At 53.6% G+C, this 13,468-nt stretch overlaps 1 protein-coding gene across 2 annotated transcripts; it reads left to right on the top strand.

The window, feature by feature from the left end:
* Positions 1-6,820: 6,820 nt before the first annotated feature.
* On the top strand, positions 6,821-13,467 carry LOC114665193 (1-phosphatidylinositol 4,5-bisphosphate phosphodiesterase delta-3-A-like). Of its 2 annotated transcripts, XM_051919036.1 has the most exons (16): positions 6,822-7,283; positions 8,935-9,102; positions 10,044-10,272; positions 10,358-10,487; positions 10,573-10,798; positions 10,871-11,072; positions 11,150-11,294; positions 11,372-11,524; positions 11,601-11,756; positions 11,859-11,891; positions 12,001-12,154; positions 12,233-12,349; positions 12,424-12,602; positions 12,682-12,817; positions 12,893-13,042; positions 13,125-13,467. In XM_051919036.1, exons 1-16 carry the CDS (start codon positions 7,208-7,210, stop codon positions 13,211-13,213), a joined length of 2,343 nt encoding a protein of 780 aa, XP_051774996.1. In that variant the 5' UTR covers positions 6,822-7,207; the 3' UTR covers positions 13,214-13,467. The 2 variants fall into 2 exon arrangements, with proteins under 2 accessions (XP_028675457.2, XP_051774996.1); XM_028819624.2 differs by lacking the exon at positions 11,859-11,891 and having other exon boundaries at positions 6,821-7,283.
* Position 13,468: the final 1 nt, after the last annotated feature.

Consider the following 13,468-nt stretch of genomic DNA (forward strand, 5'->3'; position numbering starts at 1 on the left):
ACTCTGCACGTGTGCAATATTGTTATAAATAAACATTTAATCCAATCTAATATTTTAAACACGTATGTGAAGATAACGGCAATCCGTATTCTACACTGAATTACAGTACGTCAGATATTAATGTCCTTACATAGAGCTGCTGTAGTTTTTGTCACTTATTATAAACGATGGGCCATCAAAAGAAAAAAATAAAAATACAAATAAGAACACAATTTATTTAAACAGCACCCTGCGCAAAATCAAAAAGAACAACAGGACCGATTATAACATTGGCTACAAATAATATAAAAGATAAATAAGATAAATACAGGAGATAGAAAACATTCAAATAGAATAAAAGACAATCATGAAGACTGAAATACAACACAACACTACAAAGAAATCGGAAAGAAATAACAGAAATTGTGATAAAAATTCAAACCTGAGTACCTGAACTGACGGGGGGGCCGAACGGCCGGTCAGTTTAATGTCCTCCTAAACCAATGAGGGGAGTCGGCTGGAGGTCAGTCCACAGTCAGGGCGCTATATACAGCTGGAGGCCCTGCTGTCACCCACTGAGTGCCAGTTAGCGTGGGCACAGAATGAGAGGACCTCAGTGGGCAGGTCAGTAACAGAATTTGATCTTCAGTCCTGTAAGACACAGCGAGCAGTGAAGGTGCAGAAGGATGGCGTGATGTGCCCGCTGTTGGTGCTCCGTGTCAGGACTCTGGCAGTTGAGTTGTGAATCAGCTGGAGCTCTGATATAAGATTATATTATTATAAAATTTAAGATAACTTAATTATTATATTATAAATTAAGGCATGAGGGTCGCCCTGGACATGACATAAGCTACAGAGGGTCTGACAATGGGTCCAAGGATTTCATTCCGATACCTAATGGCAGTCAAGGTGTCGTTGTCTAGCTGTAGAGGTCTGTGTGCCCCCCCATGGATGTGCCTCCCCAGCCCATCCCTGACCCACCACCACACCGGTCATGCTGAACGATGTTACAGGCAGCATAACGTTCTCCACGGCTTCTCCAGACCATTTCACGTTTGTCACATATGCTCAGGGTGAACCTGCACTCATCTGTGAAAAGCACAGGGCGCCCGCCAGTGGTGGACCTGCCAATTCCGGTATTCTATGGTAAATGCCAATCAAGCTCCACAGGGCCCACTAGAGGACGTCAGGCCCTCAGGTCACCCTCATGAAGTCAGAGACATTCACACCAGTGGCCTGCCTGCCTGCCTGCTGGAGGTCATTTTGTAGGCTCTGCCAGTGCTCATCTTCTTCCTCCAGACCTGCTGATGGGTTAAGGACCTTCTCTGGCCCTGACCAGCTCTCCTGGAGTAACTGCCTGTCTGTCTCCTGGAATCTCCTCCATGCCCTTGAGACTGTGCTGGGAGACACAGCAGACCTTCTGGCAATGCCACATATTGATGTGCCATCCTGGAGAAGTTGGACTACCAGTGTCAGGTCTGTAGGTCCAGGTGTCACCTCAGTAGTGACACTGACTGTAGCCAAATGCAAAATGAGTGACAAAACAGATGAGGAGGGAGAAATGTCAGTGGGCTCCCATCACCTGTTAACCCATTCAGTCCTGTTTGGGGGGTCGTCTCCTTGTTGTCCCCCCCTCTAGTGCCCCTGAAACTGATGAAGAAGCCCACCTGCTACTCCACTGAGCAGATCAACAGCCCACAGGTGTCGCTGACTTGACGCTCTACTCTCATTATGAAGTGTCCTTTATTTTCTGATCAGTTTATTTGAGTGTCATGTTGTGGTTTTCTCCGTCACTACACACACTTACTGAAGTCCACTCAGTGATAGTTTAGATAGCCCACCACACACACACACTTCACAAATGCTGTGCTTTACAAACATCAGATTTTAATTTCTGTTTGAGAAGCAGGACAGATGATTGAGTTGAATCTCAACTTATGAGGACATTCTTTCTACGTGTGGACTGTTGAGGGACTTTAGTTTAAATCAGATGGTCACTTTATATTAGCACACGACGTTAATGTCACCTCTTTACTCTCACATCACATTCTGTGTGTTTATGAAGCACAACTGAAGATCTGCATTTTCTACACAATCCTGTAATAAGTGTACAGTGAGACACACAAACACACACACACACTACGGGGGCCGTCATGGGCACAATGGCTGGACATACTGGGGTCTTTGTCACATGTCGTCCCAGTAGCAGGCGAGGTGTCACCACTGGTTTATCTGCTCCTCTCCTTCTCCCTGTGCCAGTCTCACTTCAAGTTTGTCGAGATGACAAAAGTATTTTTTTTATCTGAGATGTTCAATATGTTGAAACAATTGCCTGTGGCCAGCATCCAGCGTGATGTTTGGTCCTAATTCTCCACTCCTCTTTTTGTAACATTATAGTCCATTATCATATCTGACCATGGCATCTCCTGTCCCTGTGCAGGTCACATTGTTCACCGAGGACGTGTCATTTATTTAGACAAACGTGAAGGTCTTCAGTGGCCTGTTCTGTGTGGCCAGCAGTTGAGATGGAGCTCTGGCTTACTTGTCCTTATTGTGCTGAGCATTGTCACCTTTGTGTTGAGGAGCTGCTGTCCCAGTTTGTGTAAAGGTCATTGCATGTGACGTTGTGGCCATGCAGCTCATGTCCTGTCCAGGGTGACGCTCAGGCCTTCATTTCTCACAGCAGCTCCTCCATCTGACCTCCCTTTGTTACTGGAATGACGTCCTCTGCTCTTCTGTGTCTCTGTGCTTCACCTTCAGCGTGTTATTCATAGCTTTGGTCTGCCTTGTCACGCAGATGACGTTCAGATCTGTTTCAGTGTTAAAAGTGAGTCTTCATCACAGTCTTCTCAGCTCACAACTTACCTCAGTGAAGTTAAATTAAAATGAAAACCTCAACAGAGCAAAACTCTTTAAAATGAAACTGCAAGAAAACTGAACTCCTGTAAAGTGACAGTAAAGTGCAACCTAAGAAGACGAGCAACACCTCAGCCATTGTGGGTGACGATCTCCTCAGACCTTCTAGTGTCACTTTGATTTCTGCTTTTCTTATTTCACCGTGTAAGCCACACTAAGAAACTTTCTTACGTCCACCTGTGCCACCTTTCTTATGTTGGCTCTAAATTGGCCCTAGTGTGTGCTTGGTGTGTTTGTGTGTGTCCTGCGGTGGGTTGGCACCCTGCCCGGGATTGGTTCCTGCCTTGTGCCCTGTGTTGTCTGGGATTGGCTCCAGCAGACCCACGTGACCCTGTGTTTGGATTCAGCGGGTTAGAAAATGGATGGATGTATAATATATATACACACACACACATATGGGTATATATGTGTGTTAATATATAGTAACAGTATACTGTATGTAATGTGCGCGTGGGCTATAGCATGTATGCGCATGTCTATTATAAATATAACTTGTGTCTTTATGTTTATACCTATAACGTGTGTGATATATTATATTGGTATTACACATAATGTGAATGCGGGTGCGCATAGGTAGATATTTACCTGTCTGTATTATAAATGAGTCTGTATTGTAAATGTAATATGTGTATCTATATGTATATACAGTATATATTCTGAATATGTGATTATCTGCAGTGGGTTGGCACCCTGCCCGGGATCGGTTCCTGCCTTGTGCCCTGTGTTGTCTGCAATTGGCTCCAGCAGACCCCTGTATTTGGGTTCAGCACGTTGGACAATGGATGGATGGATAATTCAGTGTAGAATACGGATTTCCGTTATCTTCACATACGTGTTTAAAATATTAGATTGGATTAAATGTTTATTTATAACAATATTGCACACGTGCAGAGTTCATGTTAAAAATCGTAATCACTTTTATTATTAACGTTTTACTAAACTCTAACGTGGTGTAAACATCAGAATTCTGTTGTATGTTTTGTTTCATAAATGTTCAGATTGTGATGATCTTAATGTTGCCGACATGTTAAATGTTCCCACAGACCCGAACACAACATAAATGTTAATATTAATATTTCACAGAAACGAGCCGCGTTGTTGAGTTTGACGTGTGACACGACGTGATGGCAGAGACCCTCTGAACGTCACGATGATTCGTATTATTGGGTTTCTGAACGAGTCGTTGACCCGACGTCACTTTCCAGGCTTTGCTGAGACCTGCTGATAGTAATTTAACAAAGTCAGTCCTGAGATGACGGTGACGTCACTTCTGGGTCTGTAACCGCGGTGACATCTGGTGCTGTGGCTCTGCAGGTGGGTAGCATTGTGCCCATTGGGTGGTGACTCAGGTTCAGATCCCGGCCTTTGCTTTTCCTGCTTTTTCTTTTCACATTGTCATCTATATAGCGCCTTTCGCTGCAGTTTTCTTTCTTTCTTTCTTATTATTTGTATTCCTGACTCGCCTTTCTTGTGATTCTGTTTGATTTTTCTTTTTTCTTTCCATTTTGATGATTTCATTTCTGCCTTTTTGTTCTTCACAATGAGGAGTTCATAAGCATAAAACACTTTTAACGTCCAGCAGGATTTAAAGATCATTTGTGTCTTTTTGGATGCCATTTCTGCACCCCATGGGCTCCACCATTTCCAACATGGCATTGCCAGTGCACAGTGTTTGATGTCATGGGCACAAAGCCTGGCACTGGCCAACTCCAGATTGTCCTCAGAACCTTGAGCAATGGGCAGTGCCAGCCTTCCTGGCTTGAGTTGTTGATGATGCCCACCCCTGCTGATGGACTCTTGCCATCCTGACACAAACATGGCCGCCTGCCCCCTGGTCGAGTGCCCTCTTCTATTGTGGCTGGCCGTGTTACATTTTTTCTTAGTAAACTTTTTAATGGTCGAGGACCTTGGCTTTGTCCTTTGGGCCGGGGTCTTTACGGTTCCCCACTCCCTTTTTGAGATGTCCAAGCGTTGGTGGGCTGCTTCTTGAGTTTTGTGAGCCCCGCTGCTCATAACAGAGAGGAGAGGTCAGTGTCGCCCGCCCACAGCCAGTGTGGAGATGCCCACCCTTTGAGTCTTGGGATGGGGAGGACCCAGCAAGACCACCCGAGCTGCATACACAACCTGCAGTGCCAATTACTGCCATATGAGATCCCTGTCGGCTTCTGCCAGGCTGCCACCTACTTCTCTGGTGCTCATATCACTGGCACCAGTTTTATGATCAGAATCGTGGACGAGAGGGCAAAGTCTTACCCACCGACTGTTCAGTTGGAAATAAAGCGCCACGCCTGCACCCTTTGAAATTGGAGCAGATCAGAGGAGAAAGAAAAATGAGTAAATCACGCAGGAGCGCTTGGCATGAAAGGCGGGCACTTCTGTAGGTGAGCATTCTTAGAACTTTACTTTTGGCACAAAGACAGGCCTGGGATGCCTTGAAAGTCTCACAAAATGGCAGGAGACAATCCACATGGGCACCCCTAGCCCGTCCAGCGTGACCCTTTTACCAGGCAGCAGGCACATGGAAAGCGCAGGTTGCTTCAGGATGGCAAGGCGCTATATCGGGTCAGTCTTCACTGCCGACTCTGTGTGACATTATGGAGGCGTGGGCCACACAGACAGACTGGACAATGAAGAGATGGGCACTTTGTGCAACCCCATGCCAGTGCAGTTTGGACCACTCCCCTGACAGGTAGCCTGTAGATGGGTGCCCGCTAATTGCTGCCCTCTGGTCTCTCTTTGAAAACGCCAACTTGTGTGAACCAAAAGTGCTGGCTCCCCAGTGACAGAGGTCCCAGCTTGGACTGAGCGCCCAGGATATTGACCACATGACCCTGGCATGAAATGAATTTTATTTGACACAGTGCCCAGCACTTCATTGTGGAGTGAGTGGCAGGCAAATGAGCTGATGGGTCAACATGGGACACACATTTGATTTTCAGGCACAGGTACAAGTGCCACGCCATGCCACGCCACCAAAATGAGTCTCGGGCTGAATGGGCAACCGGAGTGCACTGTCACCATTTTAACTGAGAGTGAGACTTGGCACAAGCGACTTTAACGAAACGGACAAGTGATTCAGTGGCATGTCGCTCCAGCTGGCACTTAATAAACAAAGACAAGCGAGAAGACTGAGATGGACCTGGCATGCAGAGGGCACTCAAGGTCCCTTGAACTACGTGTAGAGGACTCATTGAGAACTTGAAGGGCGACTTTGGGTGGCTTGAAATGTACTGCTTTGTCTCCTTGGCACACTGGGGCACCGGGCTAACGTGCCATAGGGACACAACAGAGGGCGACAGCGTCTAAAAAATTAGGGACATGCGACGCATAAGAACCAGTGTGTGTGACCAAAGGTGGCCAGTCAGTGCGCGTGCTCGTTGCGCGGGTGACAAATAGTCCGCGTGCTCGCCCGTCGGTATGAGGTGTGTCCGCACGGCTGCAGGTGTTTGGGGCAGGGCCGGCCCCGCCCACTCGGTGTCACCTTACGGACGGGCCGACAGGTGCAGCGGCTAAAGGGGGCCGTCGCCGGGGATGCGCCCGTCCGCCCCTTCATTCGGCCCAAGCAGGTGTCGCACTGACGAACCGCGCTGAACGAGCGCCCCCTCGCGGTAGACGTCATGGCTGCGGTTGCTCAGGCGGACGGCGTTTCCTTTCTTCTTGCACTTCGTTTAGTCATCAAGTGGGCTCGGTGGGGGCGCCGAGTCCATAGGCGCGCCTCAGTGCAGATCTGGGCGGGTCGCGAGCACGTGCACAGCCCACCGCCTGGGGGCTTCTCCTGGCTCGCCCCGCCCTACTTTATGCTTTCCTAAACCGGCGATCCGTCTGACCTCAAGACCGGCGGGGCCAACGAAGCACGCAGAAGGACCGCAGGAGGCACCAGAGCGGAATAGCGGGGCCGATCGGACCAAGTGGGGAGGGAGCGGCGGACACTCGCTGTGCAGCTGGAACAACTGGAAATTCGGCTTCGCCCGCTCACATGCAAGGCGAACGAGCGAACGAGCGAGGAGGAGGACGCGAGCGGAGCCTCCCTGACGACCCGGGACGGCGCGCCATCTGCGGCGACTCTCTCGGCGGTCTGCGCCGACCCGGCAGCTCCAGGCTGTGATTTGAGAGGCTCGGATTACCGCCTCCTGCCCACGCCCACCGCTCCTCGCCCGACGCGCATTCCTGGCTTACTTTGCTGCTCGCCAGCGTCACGGTGGGCCGGCCGATCGCCGGAGTTCAAGAGCGGATCGAGACGAACAGACGCGCACAAACTGCGACCCCCGAGGCGACAGTGTTGGTGGCAGGGGCTTCTTGCCGGGGGACAGACATGACGCACTCGAGCAGGAGCCGAGCGTACGAGGTGGACGGGGCGGCCGACGGCTCCCGGGCGCTCAGGAAGTTGGGTGAGTGTGGCAGGCAGGCAGACGGGCGGTAGGTATGGCGCGGTGCCCACCGGTGCGGCCGCCGTCTTCGGATTTCTTTGTTTTTTGGGAGACGTTCGCGTTGTTGTGGTGTGTTTTGTTTTTTAAAGACGAACCTGAGATTGGCGGAGAGACCTGGCGGGGCACAAAGGGGGCACTTCATGAAAGGGGGGCATTCTCTACGCGTTCTGATCCGTTTCCTAGGCGACCATCAAACTTTGGCAAAAGAGCGAAGTGGCGCCGGAACCTGCGGGCACATTCAGTGGGCATGAATGCGAGCAGACTTCTCCAGCACCTTCGTTAACGCCGCTGTGGCGAACGCCGTCCCGTCCAAAATCAAGCGCAGCAGGTCACTCGAGCAGTGACAGGTGACACGAGCGCTCGGGCTGCTGACTCATGCCAGCTGATGCCTTCTGGCGACCCTCTGCTGCCCCAGATGCTGCTGACTGGCACGGCTGCGATGCTGTACTTGAATGAAAGCCGCTGGTCCTCCGGGGTGCCCGGCAGGTGCCCATCAATGTGCGCTCATTCGGGTGACCTTTGACACCTCAGATTGCAGCAGGATGGTCCAGTAGGTCACGTGAAAAACGCAAAGTGAAGCGGTGGACTTGCCAGTGTTAGGGGGCAGCAGTAGTGCCATCCTAGTGCCAATGGCAAGCAGTGATGCCAGCCTGGTGTTGTTGGTTGGTGCTGGGCAGCAGTTGTGTCAGCGCAGTATCTGTAGGTCTGGTCTACCAGTGTCAGTGGGCAGTAGTGGTGCCATCCTGGTGTCAATGGGACGAGGTGGTGCCAGCCTGGAGTACAGTGTCAGTGGTGGTGGTGAGTGGCAGCAGTGCCAGCCGGGTGTTCAGTCAGCCATGCAGTTGGCACTATTAATGCAGCAGGTTAGAAATGCCACCCATGTCAAAATGCGCTCTAAGCCTTGTTGACGTATATAGCGTCTTTCAAAACGCCATTCGTTTTCACAGAGTGCCCTTCATGAGGCTTCACTTTGCCAATTCCACTTAGAGAATCGAAACTTTAACTGATGAAACATCAAGCCCTCCATTTTGAAGATGGCAGTGCCAGCTTTTTAATGGGGGCTGCAGATTTACAGAACTAACAGCTGACAACTTGCACCCCCTTCAAGCAGGCAGCTGTCGGCGATCATCATTTGGCCCCTGTGCTGGCGCCCTTGTCCTCGCCATTCACCTCATGGGTGGGTAAGCCTGCCGCGTGTGGCCTGGGGTGGCACCTTGAGAACGGGCCCGGACCACTTGTTCAGATCCAGAGATGGTGGTCTGACCCTCTGCGTGCTCCACGTGATGCTCAACACACACACACAGACACACCGAGCGGTGCGTGCCACCCGCTGCCGGTGGGCGGCCGTGCCATGTGACGTGACCCAAATCAGATAAAAGCAGGAAAAACCCGAAGCGCCAGGATTATGAATTCTATTTTTAGAGCCCGCACTTCAGCTGTTACCGAATAATGGAGGAGCGGGCAGACCTCTGCCAGGCTGGGTGGCCCTGCCGAGAAATGAGACACCTTAGTGGTCACGTCGCCAAGGTGCCAGGGGGGCTGATTCCAGCCCCCGTGGCCCATGGCAGGCTGCACTTGTCCTCGGGTTGACGTTCTCTCTCCATTTTTGCAGGCCTCACGGAGGATGAGGATGTGCGCTTCATGCTCCGGGGCTCCTCCATGATGAAGATCCGCTCTGACCGCTGGCAGAAGAAGAGGATGATCCAACTGCTGGATGATGGCATGACAGTGTGGTGCGAGACAAAGAAGCAGTCAAGGAGAGCCCAGTCACAGCAGACATGTAGGTGACACCCCAGGTACAAGTGGCATCCCCCATGGGAATGGGAAGAGGGGACCCTAACACGTACCCCCAAAGGTGGCAACAGCGCCAGCCTCTGAGCTGTCCCCACTTCTCAAAACCATCAGTGAAAACTACCACTTCACTCATATTTATATTCAGGAGTCACACCCTGGCAGTGCCCATTGCCTCGTCCCTAAACTGCAATTTAAATGCCACTCTACATCCAACAATGCCTACTAGTAGCCCTACTCAAAGGTCATGGTATACCCAGATGCTGCCCAGTGCCAACTAGCACTTCACTCATGCATAGTGCCTTCAATGTCAGCTCCAGGACCAATTCAGGAGTCCTCTTTATACCCAAACAGTGCCCAATGCCTGCTACCACTTTACTCGTGCCATCAATGCCAACATCAGGTCCTATTCAGATAGTTGGTCCCATCGCACCTGTGCCTCTCCTGTGTCACTCCTCTTCTGTCACCCCGCAGCCACTTCCTCCAAGCCCTTTGCGCCCGTGGCGTGCCACACCTGAGACTGTCGGGCGCTAATTAGAGGCCTCTGCCTTCTTTTTGAGGAGCTTCTCATGTGGTGGCACAGCCACTGATGACAGGGTGGGGTTCTATCCTCCTCCTCCTCCTCCTCCTCCCTGGGGCACAAACACCCAAGGAGGTCTGGAGTGCAAAGCGAAAGCAGCAGCTGCCAGCTGGCATACATTAGGGGGCCCCCACTACTGTGGCTTCCAGGCAATGCCTGCTTAAGCTGTGGCCGCCCGCCTGCCCCCCCGCTGCTCGTCTTTAATCTCCTAAAAGCAGTGGGAGAGGGAGATGGGAATGGGGGAGGGGTGCAGGCGGGGGGGGGGGGGATGAAGTGGGCCGTGGTGGCCATCATCCTTTGTCCAGTGCCAAGGTCAACCTCAGAGGTGGCACCCTGCCCTTCTCTTGCAGTCTCGGTGATGGAGGTGGAGAGCGTGCGCGAGGGGTGCCAGTCCGAGGTCCTGAGGGGTCTGTCCAGCGCCATGTCCGACAAGCTCTGCTTCACCGTCACCTTCAAGGGCAAGCGCAAGAACCTGGACCTGCTGTGTGGCACCGAGGAGGAAGCCCGCCACTGGGTGGGTGGGCTGCACAAGCTGAGGGCCAAGGGTGAGGCCATGAACCAGCGAGACAAGCTCGAGCAATATCCTTTCAAACAAAGCCGGGGTGGGGGGGGGGCGGTTTGGGGGGCTCACACAGGGTCAGCAGATCTCCTTAACCCCTCGCACCTGGATCTATGGCTACCTGCAGAAGGCCGACGTCAACAAGGACAACAAGATGAGCTTCAAGGAGGTCAAGAGTCTGCTGAAGATGATCAACATCGAGATGGACGACGACTACGCCAGCCGGCTCTTCAAGGTGAAGCCGGAGTGAGGGGCATGGGGGGGCTCGAGGGGGTCCACGCTGCCACAGCTGACTGCCAGTCTCTCTCTCGCGCCTGCAGGAGTGCGACGGCTCCAAGAACAACCGGCTGGAGGGCCGTGAGATCGCAGAGTTCTGCCGCCGACTGATGCGCCGGCCCGAGCTGGAGGACGTGTTCCGCCGCTACTCTGGTGAGGACTGCGTGCTGTCGGACGAGGAGCTCCTCGAGTTTCTCAGGGACCAGGGCGAGGAGGCCACCCTGAGCCGCGCCCGCAGGCTCATCCAGCAGTACGAGCTCAACGAGAAAGGTAGGGAGCGGCCCGATGGGGGGTCTGGGAGCCCCCTGGCGTCCGTTGAGGGCATTGCCTTGTGTCTTCCAGCCAAGAAGCACCAGCTGATGATGCTGGATGGCTTCACCATGTACCTCCTGTCCAAGGAGGGCAACATAATGGAGCCGACACACGCGGAGCTCCACCAGGACATGAGGCAGCCCCTGGCCCACTACTACATCTCCTCGTCCCACAACACCTACCTGATGGAGGACCAGTTTGGAGGGCCCAGCAGCACCGAGGCCTACATCAGGTAAGATGGGACCACCCCAGACAGACCCCCCCCCCCTCACAGCCAGCGGGCGTCACCTCGGTCCTCCTCGCCCACAGGGCCCTCAGGCGGGGCTGCCGCTGCGTGGAGCTCGACTGTTGGGAAGGTCCAAACGGGGAACCCGTCGTCTACCACGGGCACACACTCACCTCCAAGATCCTCTTCAAGGATGTCATCCAGACCATCAAGGAGTACGCCTTCACGGTACGAGGGGAGCGCCCAGCAGGTGCCCACCTCTCCCCTGGCAGCATTCTCACCAGCTCTCCCCCCAATTTACACAGGCCTCGCAGTTCCCCCTCATCCTCTCCTTGGAGAACCACTGTGGTGTGGAGCAGCAGCAAGTCATGGCCGGGCACCTGCGTGGCATCCTGGGCGAGGCCCTGCTCACCAAGCCCCTGGCCACCCCACCTTGCCAGATGCTGCCAACACCCCAGGTAGTGCAGAGAGCTTGTGGTGCCACCTGCCTGCACTATGGTGCCCACATTGACCACCCTGCTCTGTCCTGTGCAGGATCTGAGGGGCCGCATTCTGATCAAAGGGAAGAAGCAGGCAGAGAAGCCCACTGATGCGGAGGCCTCGTCTAACTCTTCCTCGAGCTCAGAGGATGATGAAGATGAAGTGGACAGCAACCAGTACAAGAAAAAGGGCAAGAGGAAAATGAGCAAGGTAGGTGACCCATAACGAGACCACCACCACCACCACCACCACCCCCCACCCATCTTTCACTTGAACCATTTAACAAGTCCCCCCCCCATCTTCTATCCTCAGACTCCTCCACTTCCACCCAATGGTAGTAAGAAGGTGAGTGGGGTTGGAGCAGCGGCCCGTGGATGGGGTTTGCTCTGGGGTGGCCCCGGGGTGGTCGGCCATCTCACCCTCTCTCTCTCTTTCTCTCTGCTTCTCCCCCCAGGCTGGCACCTCCCAGCTGGCCCCTGAACTGTCCGAGCTCGTCGTCTACTGCCGCAGCACCCGCTTCCGGGGGTTTGACCAGTCCCTGCTGCGGCCCGCCGACGAGATCACCTCTTTCTCTGAGGGAAAAGCCCGGCGCCTCGTTAGGAGCTCAGGTAGTGCGGTGAGCCGAGTGCCCGGCCTGCAGCGCCACTGCCAGCGTGAACTGAAAGCGAGGGTCTCTCTCTCCGCAGGTGGTCACTTTGTCCAGCACAACTTGCACCAGCTAAGCAGGATCTACCCGTCTGGACTGCGCGCCCATTCCTCCAACTATAACCCCCAGGAGATGTGGAACGTTGGCTGCCAGATCGGTGAGTGTGTGCCCACCTGAGGCTGCCCAGCTCCACAGTGCCCATCTGTCAACCTCTTCTGTGTCTCTCCTCAGTGGCTCTTAATTTCCAGACCCCGGGGGCCGAGATGGACCTGAACCAGGGGCGCTTCCAGCAAAACGGCAACTCTGGCTACGTCCTCAAACCGGAGTTCCTGCGAGGCCGAGATGTGACCTTTGATCCCGAGCACCCGGCACGCGGCCCAGGACACAACCCAAAACAGCTGGTCATCACCGTAAGTAAGCTTGGGGGGCGTCGTCACCAAAAGTGGGTGGGCGAGGCAGGCGGTCATCCTGTGTCCACTCTGTGTTCAGGTCATCTCGGCGCAGCAGCTGCCAAAGCTCAACAAGGACAAACCAAACTCCATCGTGGACCCACTGGTGAGGGTGGAGATCTACGGCGTCTCGATGGACAACGCCAAAGCCAGCACAGCCTACATCACCAATAACGGTGAGCCTTGAGGAGTGGGCAGGCAGGGCGAGTGGCACATGAACTTCAATGACAACCCTGCCCTTTTCTCCTCAGGCTTCAACCCCCAGTGGAAAACCCCCCTGACCTTCAACGTGTGCATCCCTGACCTGGCACTGGTCCGCTTCGTGGTGGAGGACTACGACCTGACGTCCAGCAATGACTTTGTGGGTCAGTACACGATGCCCTTCAGCAGTCTGCGCCAAGGTAAGCCCTGCAGCAGATGCCAGGCATTGGGTGGTGCCAGGCGTCTGCTAGGGCCACACTGTACCTTCTCCTTATGTTTCAGGGTACCGCCATATTCACCTACTGTCTGCAGATGGCACCACTATCTCGCCGGCCACTCTCTTTGTCCATGTCAAAGTGACGGACCCCTAGTGTCCACAGACTTGCACCCCATCCTGTCTCACTTGGTGGCCTTTGAGGGCCTGGAACTTTAGAAAGCTCTGTCATAGAGTGCCTGTGCCAGGAGGACCTCCCAGCGTACCCACCCAGCGTGGCTGGCAGCAGTCGCACGTCCCGTGGCACGTAAAAGACTCCGGAAGGTACACAGTCGTGGGTGGTGTTGGAGAGGGACCCGGTGACCCGACGCTCCCATTAGCGCCCATAAATAAAGTGGCACCTCCCCTCAAG

This window comes from Erpetoichthys calabaricus, chromosome 14 (genome assembly GCF_900747795.2).
Source record: "Erpetoichthys calabaricus chromosome 14, fErpCal1.3, whole genome shotgun sequence".
NCBI lineage: Eukaryota > Metazoa > Chordata > Cladistia > Polypteriformes > Polypteridae > Erpetoichthys > Erpetoichthys calabaricus.